The following is a 9,797-nucleotide window of genomic DNA, read 5'->3' as shown; positions in this document are numbered from 1 at the left end:
GTGTGTGTGTGTGTGTGTGTGTGTGTGTGAGAGAGAGAGAGAGAGAGAGAGAGAGAGAGAGAGCGTCTGATTGATTTATGCCTGCATAGATTTGGTCACTGTGTTGCATTTGCTTCTTCATCTGTCCCTTCAGGCGAAGCGGCTGTACTGTCCTTCCCCTCCAGCTTCATGGGCGTTTATACAGCTATAAACAAAATGCACATTGAATGTTGTGCCTATGGCCTACTTTGTTAAGGACCATAAAGATGACTGACTGCCTTTATGTTCCTGACGTTTTTTTCATTGTTTGGCCCGACTGCAGAGGTGCTGGCACGGGATATTAATGCTTCCTGTACCGGGACTCTGTTTTGTTGACTAGCGCGGGTGCTAACTTTGTTTTATGACATAGGGAGCTAATCATGCTGCCTTTGATTTGTGCTGCAAGAATATACCGTAACATGCTGTGAAGGAAAAAATGGCTGAAACAAAAATAGCGAGCATATAAAATAGCATCAGAACTGTGGCCTAGTAGTTAGCACGTAGCACTTGAGTTTAGCTTGCTATTGCTTAGAAAAGTAATAGCAGATGTTTCTTCAACAAATGGCACAAATTGAGGTGTCATTTGTGTTCATAACACTCTCTAAAATCTCTAAATCTGAGTAAAAGCAATAATAAATGTAGCTAATGTTAGCGGATAGTGTGAAGTGTATTGAGTGTAAGCAGTGCTAATGCTTATTAGAAGGCGCGACGGGTTCTTAGTACACCTGAGGCTCCAGGGGATGTTGTATTATTAATATGTTTCACAGAGATGAAATTGTGATAACCGGTAAGCTGCAGTTTTCAAGTATTTGCACATTTCCATGTCTCATACTGAGCGAACGAGCTGTTTATTACTTAAGGAGGCACTCTATGAAAAATTCCCCATAATCGCTTAATTTTTCCTCAGCGCTTGTCACTGGAGTGAGGCGTCCTCACCGAAGAGGAAATAAGCAGCAAATGAGGTCTATTAGGCAGTTTTTGTGAATATGGTACGCTTTAGTGTTACATTACTTTTTAAAACAAAACAAAAAAAACATTAGAGCCATAAATCCCATGTTTTTTTTAGAGATATATTTATGTTAGATAACATTGCATGAATGGTAGGTAGTTTTGTAGGTATCAAATGTCTGTATGGTAAAATTGTTTTCTACTACACTGACCCTTTCAATAATAATAATAATAATAATAATACATTATTATTATTATTATTATTATATTTCCCCATTATATAACTATATTACTGTATTTTTACTATATATAATTATGAAAACAATTTTGGAATAATAAAATTACTACAAATTAAATGTAATATAATACATGTACCTGTTTAAAAAGTTGTAAATAATCAAAGATTATTGCAGTACTTTTCTTCAAAATGTCATGTTTTATTCAGTTTGATAATTGCTGTTTCTCTTTAACTTTTTGTAAAATTCTTACAAAATTTATAAATATTGTAAACACTGTACATGCATGCATGTTTTGCATTTTTATATTCTACATAGTTTGAATATACAAATTGTATTTTACAAATATATATAATACTAAAAACATCTATCTATCTATCTATCTATCTATCTATATATCTATCTATCTATCTAGTTTTTAATTTATTGGATGTTTATTGCTGGAAATATGTTTTATTATTATTATTATAGGTTTATATGCAAACCTCATAGAAAAAAATACAGTATCTCATGTAATATTTATAATGAACGTTAAGCACCTTTTTTACCTGGCCATTTGCCGATGAACGCCGAATGTTGTTCCTTATTCATGGAAACCAAAATTAGCCGCCTGAATAAAAGTCCTTTGAGTTTAGAGGTCCTGCATGTTTACGGCTCTTTGAGACATGGCACATTTTTCATGCCTAAGGTGTTTATTTTCCCCTGTATGTTTGAAGATACTTTGTGCAAATAACGTTTGAGTCCAGACATGCATACAGAGGCGCAATTGGAGAGGGTTTTCGAAGAGAAAAGTGGCAAGATGAAGACCGCATTGTTGTTGTCTGCCTCGCAGGCAATCAGAACACCGGGGAGCCGATTCACTGTGTTCATATTCTCTGTTTACCCAACAAAAGAGTTTTGTCATTGCCGCTGACACTGAGGGGCCCCACAGATATATCTGGGCAATTCGCAAATCAGGAAAAGAAGAAAAGCAACCGACTTCAGGCTATTACAGCGGTTTGCACAGGAATGAGCAGAAGAGACAGTACAATTACGGCCATAGGAAGTGGCTCGAGTGTTTTTATATGGCTGATTTTCCAGCTCTACCACTTCCAATCAGTCTCATATGCTAATAAAAGTATGAATCATCCCCTTTGCCCATGTCTGTACCTCTTGCTCCCTCGCTCTCGGACGAGGTGGTTTGATGTCAAGGAGACACTTCAATGCACATTGGTGAGATCAGAGGAAGTAATGTGAGTAATTTATTAGTGCAGGTCTTCCATGGCTGCTTTGCATTGCAATCAGGGCACAATTGCCATCAGAGAGAAGTGGGCATGGATAGTGCCTGTTTTATCTTTTATAGCTACCTGAGATACAGAAAAGTGCTCTGCACTTTCAACATCAAAGGAAGCCACATCAACTCCAGGCAAATGGCATTCAGACAGCAGGGTTCAGATGCCTTTATAAACAGGATCAATCGTCCCTGTCACCTTCCGCACAGATTCGGCCCAAGCAGGTGTGTGTGTTTAAAAGTGTGTGTAAGTGAAAATGAGAGCAGAGAGATGGAGTAAGGGAGATCGGTTTTGATTACGCCGGTCTCCAAATGCGTGCAATGCGATTCCCGGTCCCGATAAACCTTGTTTTCCGTCTGGGTTTGTCATGGTAAACAATGTTTTGCTAATGATGCTTTTTATGTGCTCCAAAAATATAGTTGTGATCGTATCTGATGCCGTGAGGTGATAAACTTGATTTATATTGTTTTTGTTCTGTTCCAAAACCCAGTGAAGGCCTGACAATAGCAAAATTTAATTTGGCTCAAATTCCATTAGTTTTTTTGTTAATTTGGTTTGCTTATTAGGTAAACTACGGTTCACTTGATGTTTAAATAAATTACAAATGTAAAGTTAACTTTCACACTTTTTGCACTTTGAAATTTGGAAATTAGATAATATTAACACTTAAATGCATACCTTGGGTCTTTAGCGACCCGGGACATTATTCACTACCCTCTCCCTTCTTAATTTTTTAAAGTTAGACATCAACTTTCTTACTATTCCTTATACTTAGTAATGTAATATATATGTACCTGTATATACTGTGTGTATATATATATATATATATATATGCTACATACATACACACAGTCTTTCCACATTCACGAACAGCTTGTAACACTCCAAAGAGAAAGGAAAACTTGAAATCGCATCATATGACCCCTTTAACATAAGGCTGCAACATAACAAAACGTGAAAAAATTAAGGGTTTTGAATACTTTCACAAGGTACTGTACTGTGTGTATATATATATATATATATATACAGTATATATTAGGGGTTGCACCGACTAAATGACTAATCGACTTAAATGATCTGCCATGACGCTTTAAGCTTGACGTCGACTAGTCGCTGTTCCTATAGAGGGTGCAACAGGATAAGAAATATTTGAAGGACTTTCACATTTACGCTCCGTTTCCAAACAATTAAAATGACAAATAAATGCATACTCCGAAAGCGCTCCACAATATATGTGTGATTATATTACTGGATGCTGGAAATTGAACGGGAGAATGCACGTTTTAAACAGCTTATTGTACAGGTGAATTAATCACCGTTCTAATCTACTGCGCTGATGCACTGTAACGCACACACATAGGCTACAGACAGTAGCTCGTACATCACGTGCACATCGCGCATGCACAGAATCATTCATCACGGAAATGTACTGTCAACACTGTTCTGTGATTTCTCAATAAAATAGCTTAGAAACTGAAAAGTTCTAGCATATATTTCTTAACTAAATCCCACAGCTTCACTACTAGTAGAGAGACGCTGCCAGGTAGAATTCATTCACACACACAATCGCTCTCTCACTAATGAATTCATATAAATGTAATCTTTACTGTGCTACTTTATATATATACAGTATATATATGTGTGTGTGTGTGTGTGTGTGTGTATAACTCTAGGATTTTTTTTGGTTGTATATTTGTTTATCTGAAATACTTATCATATTTCATCTGAAACTTAAGCGTAAAAGGAAAGATCAGTTCAATGACAGAAAGTGAGTCAAATCCCACTGTAGTTGTAGCTTACACACATGTATCAAGCAACACTCTCACACACATTACACAAATTGTGTGACACTGCTGCGCTACATGCAGCAAGGTGATAATTTCTGAGTCTGCATGTGTAATGCATGTCTTCATGCAGGATTACCGTAGCTATTTTCAGTGCTAATTAACAACGGTGTGAGAACTTCCTGTAAGCTGTATGAAAATCAGCCCAGAAAGGAGAAGCACATCATCTGTGTTTAAACAACAAGGGAAGCCAAGCTCATTTTTAAAGGGGTGGTTCATTGCGATTTCACTTTTTTTAACATTAGTTAGTGTGTAATGTTGCTGTTTGAGCATAAACAATATCTGCAAAGTTACGAAGCTGAAAGTTCAATGCAAACGGAGATATCGTGTTTTAAAATTCTGGCAGTTTAATGCCTACAAAAACGTCCGGTAGGGACTACAACAAGTTACTTCCCTGGTTCGGGACATAACAAACCCAGATAAACCCCGCCCTTGGGAAAAGGCAACTTAGGGGGAGCGAGGCCATGCTGCGCTGCTTTAGAGAAGAGGAAGAGAAAACTAGAGGTGCATGTAAAAATCTATTCATATATGAATCGTGATTCTGTCTTCTAATGATTCTAATGGATTCACAAGTTTCAAAATCAATGTTCTAAAGCAGTGGTTCTTAATACTGTTCCTCGCGTCCCCCTGCTGTGCACACGCTCTGCATCTCTCTCTCTCATTCAGCTCAGCTCCGACAATGAACTGTTACAATTATACACTTATTTTCACATAGCTATGAGAAGCATTAAACATGGACGCGCGTGCAGTTGCCGTACTGTATTAAAGCTTTAATCAGGATAAAACCGTCTATTCAAAGCTAACATAAGCAGTAGCATTTACAAATACCAGCGTATCTAAAAGTATGAGACAACAACAGCATTTACAAATACCTGCGTATCTAAAAGTATGAGACAACAACAAACAAAAAACATAGGTCTACCATTAAAAGCCATGCTTGCACAGGTTCTGCACGATCCTCTTCAATAATATCCTCTGCTTCTCAATTGGGCTCAAACTGATAAGCGATATTAACGACACAGTTGTTTAAAATACAACCGGAGCACATGCCGCTGAGGTGAGGGGCGGGACGTTTAGACACGCACTAGAGGCGGTTTAGCCAATCACAACACACTGGGCTAGCTAACCAATCAGAGCCCATCGCCTGTTTCTGAGGGAGGGGCTTCATAAAAGAAGGAAATGATCAGCGTGTTTCTCAGAGAAGGGACAGAGCGGTGTGGAATAAAGCCATTAACACGTTAGACTGCCCCCCATAAACACAATCAAGCCTAGAAATAAACCAGTGAACCACCCCTTTAATGTTTTCACACATGGCTGCAGGTATTTGCAGTGATTTAAAGTGTTTTACAGGAGTAGTTCACCCATAAATGAAAAGTCTGTCACTATTTACTCATTCCATTTACTCGTTCCAAACCTGTATTTTTTTTTTAAAGTTAAACACAAAAAGAAATGTTTAGCAGAATGTTCAGGCTGCTCTTTTCCATATATTATGAATGGAAATGGGGACTTTCTTCTAAGTTAATTCAGTAGGTTTGAGCATTGCACTGAATTGTAGCATTATTTTTTTTGAAAATCGCTGTTATTATTTGCAAATATATTGTTGACAGTCTGAATTCTGGCACGTAGCAACTGTCTTTGTGGAGATTTTGCTGGTTCTCTTCCGCCCATCTGAAAATCTTATTAAACTGACTTTGTTCTTCAGATGCAGAGGTAGAAGAAAAGATGAAATAATATTTCCGTGTAGGCAATAACAAAGCTTATACAGCAAGAAACCGTTGAGATAAACAGTATAATACTGTGTAAACAACAGAAATCATTTACAGTGTAACATTGGCCTTGAGGCTTTCATCGTTCAGGAAGGTGGAAGAAAAACATAATTAATCACTGAAATGTGTTTTTTAAAGTGTTTTATGTAGTGCTCAGTCCCAGCGGAGAACTCAAAGTACACTTAAAGCATTCTGACAATACCCGTGTTTATTTTATTCATATATTTATGCTATTTTTATTGTTTCTTAAATGTATTATTTGGAATTTTAGTAGATTTACTTGTGCATTTTATTTATTTATTTATTTATTTCAACATATTATTTGAATACAGTTGTGATAATCCAGATTTGATTTATTTATTTGTTTGTTTTTTGGTCAGGCAGGGAAGGTCCTTCAATATAAATGGAAACTTATGGACCAAACACAGTTGTCTTGGCCCAAAGAGAAGATGACAAGAGGAGGAAGTCCTGTAGAAAAGGGATGGCTCGCTACCCATTTTCTGTTTCGGCTGCTTACACAAATTGTTTCCTGCATTTTATTGATAGAGTTCCTAACTCAAAATGCCAAAAGGCAACAGCGAGTGAATGCGATCTTCAATTCACCGTGCCAGCTGTATAATAGGATTTTGAAAGTGCCATTTGATATGCTTTATGTATTTATTTTGAAGCGCATTAACAGCGGCGTCTGACCTTGCGCATCTCTAAGTATAACCTGAAGATATTAAGGAGGAATTTTAAGGAGTTCTGTTACTCTTAAGCTTAAAACGTAACATTATTAATGCATCTTTAAACAAAACTGAGCTAATTAAACAACTTTTAATTTTGTGGATAAAATGAAGAAATGTTTGGATGACTTAAACTTAAAATTTATATTTTAGACAATGTATAATAATATTATTTATGCACCTTCAAGTTAAAGTTAAATTGAGTTTTTGAGTTAATTGTATTAGTCAGTATATAATATAAATTATGATCATATGAATATTATTAGGGTGCTATTTTAATGGTCCTTTTGGGACTTTTAGACTTTCCAATTAAGGAAAATAAAAGTATTTTAATGACCCAATTAGCTGCAGGGGTCATTTGACACTTAGCTGAACGTCTCCTCCTGTCTTAAAGGCTAAAGCTAATTAAGACTTTTTCCCAAGATTTCCCCTTAAATATGTCACAGCAGACCACTGTTATTGTCTCAAAATAATCTCAATGTATAGCCATGAAAGCGATTGCGGCTGCTCATTACATTTGGATTTCAGATTGAAGTTCACAAAGAGCAGTACAAAATCTGTAGCAGTATCAAAGTCCTTTTCATTTGGCAGTTCAACTAAATTCCAAATGAGACCTTGATGACGACTTTTATGCTTCCTAATGAAAGAATCATTCAAATTAGTGATGCAGTTGGTACATATTTCAAAATATTCAGCTCATTTTTTATGTATTAGCCTATTTGTTTACTGGTTTATCCTTCAGTATGACTTATTTACCCACAGTCTTCCTGTCATGATACCTGCCAAAAGAGATGCACATATATTTGTAATCCCTGAGGGAATTAACACTCCCAATCCATATTTTCATATGCTTTTTTTTTTCATATGAAAGTCCTTGTATCTCTCACACTGAAGCGGCTATGTGTATCTACAATGTTAAGCTTTCTTTGAGTACTATGACCTCTCTTTAAATAAAAAAAATTTAAAAAATTAATAAATAAAAAGAATAACTGGGTCTGTCTGTCCACGTTCTATTCACACCACTTGTTGACCTTGTGTCAAGACGTCTGACCTTGTGAACTAAATGGCCTTGCGAATCTTCCTAAGAGAATTCCAAGATAAAACTGACTGTCAGGATCAAAAACCTTGAATGACAGCATGACTGTTCCTCCATGTTCTCAGCATATATTATGTGGTTGAACATTCAAAACAGTCAAATGTTAGCTCGCTCATTCAAGGCTTAACAGAAAGGACTTTTTTTTCTACCATCCAGTCAGGCCAATAGGTCAAACCTTTACTTGCTCTAGTGACATTTTCAGTGGCCCTGAGGCACAAATGTGAAAATCCTGTTTTCTTAGAATTACTTTGAAGTGTTCTTAATATTAATAATCTTAATATTGTCATATACAACATAATTTGTGTATATATAAATATAACATATTTTAATTAACAGCAGTACTACTAAATATTATTAATATTATTAAATTTACATTTTATTTAATTGTATTTTAAATTTAATTTTCAAGGCTTGTCAGTACGTTTTTTTTCTTTCTCTGCTGTTTCCGAGATAGACAGACAGACAGATAGACAGACAGACAGACAGACAGACAGATAGATAGATAGATAGATAGATAGATAGATAGATAGATAGATAGATAGATCATTATTAAATATTAAGACAACGTAATGTCCTTATTTTTTAATATACAATAATTATATATTTTTTATTTATATACATATTAATATACATTTTATATGTATTTTTTATTTTATTTTATTTTGTGATTATAGTGATGGAAGACATGGAATAATGATGCCATAAAACTGATGCCAGAAATGCAGCAATGACCGTATTGGGAAAGTGCTGGTTCAGTCAGCTGTCCTGAAACACTCTCACATTGTCCATCGGGCCATCTTTATTGTCAAGGCCTTTCATTTGTCTATTGCCGGCTTGGAGGCCCAAAACTGAATGTGAGTGTTTTTTTGTTGACGCCACTAAATGAGCCGATGATGGGACTTTGGGAAACTTGGGGAGTCAGTGCTTCTTACCACGGCCCAGGGCCACGGCAGCTGAGGCTTCAGGGGTTGAATCAGGCCGAGGCGTTTAATGTGTGACCAAATGACAGAGAAGAGCTCAGAGGCCAGTCGCAGCTCTAAGAGATAACGTTTATTCTGACAAATGAGCCTGCCCGCTTTTCCCTCTCAGATGTATTACGCTGCATTCATTTTCCATTAAGCAACCAATGTCATTTAGTGTGATGGCTCTCTTTTCTCTCTGCAGGACCCGTGGCTGTGATCAGTGGTGAAGAAGACTCCGCCAGCCCCCTCCATCACGTCAATCACGGCATCATAACCCCGTGCACCCTAGATGCCGGGCCAGACGCTGTGGTAATCGGCATGACTCGTATCCCAGTGATCGAAAACCCACAGTATTTCCGGCACGGGCACAACTGCAGCAAGCCCACAACTTGTGAGTACCAAATAGGCACCAAGACTGTTTATTTTATTTTTTATTTATGTCTAGATTTCTTAAGTATAATCATCTGCAATATTTTTCTGCTGGCTATTTATCCTGAAAACATTTAATTTGCATTTGCGTTATCTTGCACTCATAACAAGCCTCCACAAGATTTCATGGTTGCCAGATGTCAAGAGTTAAAATCCCTCAATCAGAGCTTTTATCTTAAATCAATACATTTTCTGCCTAGTGCTAAAATGCTAAAAATGTTTTCAATTTGATGATTTTCAGTTCTGTTTATTGAGTATTCATTATTTGGGACATATGTAGTAGAATAACCTTAAAGGGTTAGTTCATCCAAAAATGAAAATTAGGCTGTGTTTTACTCACCCCCGATGCATCCTAGGTGTATATGACTTTCTTCTTTCAGACGAATCCAGTCGGAGTTATATTAAAAATTGTCTTTGATCTTTCAAGCTCTATCATTGCACTCAGCGGGTGTTGCAGTGCTTCGGTTCAAAAGACCTGAAATAAAAAGCACCCTTCCATAAA

The 9,797-nt window shown here is 36.6% G+C and overlaps 1 protein-coding gene across 1 annotated transcript in view; it reads left to right on the top strand.

Moving 5' to 3' along the window:
* LOC107654144 (NT-3 growth factor receptor-like) overlaps positions 1-9,797 on the top strand; it is a 248,398-nt gene that overhangs the window by 184,734 nt on the left and 53,867 nt on the right. Inside the window, exon 12 of the mRNA XM_016441090.1 lies at positions 9,069-9,257. Coding sequence (XP_016296576.1) covers positions 9,069-9,257 — 189 coding nt within the window. The remainder of the gene's footprint in view (positions 1-9,068; positions 9,258-9,797) is intronic.

The sequence above is a fragment of the Sinocyclocheilus anshuiensis genome, unplaced genomic scaffold (genome assembly GCF_001515605.1).
Source record: "Sinocyclocheilus anshuiensis isolate Anshui unplaced genomic scaffold, SAMN03320099.WGS_v1.1 scaffold115, whole genome shotgun sequence".
Taxonomy (NCBI): Eukaryota; Metazoa; Chordata; class Actinopteri; order Cypriniformes; family Cyprinidae; genus Sinocyclocheilus; species Sinocyclocheilus anshuiensis.
The sequence above is the reverse complement of the archived record's forward strand: the minus strand, read 5'-3'. Positions and strand labels throughout refer to the sequence as shown.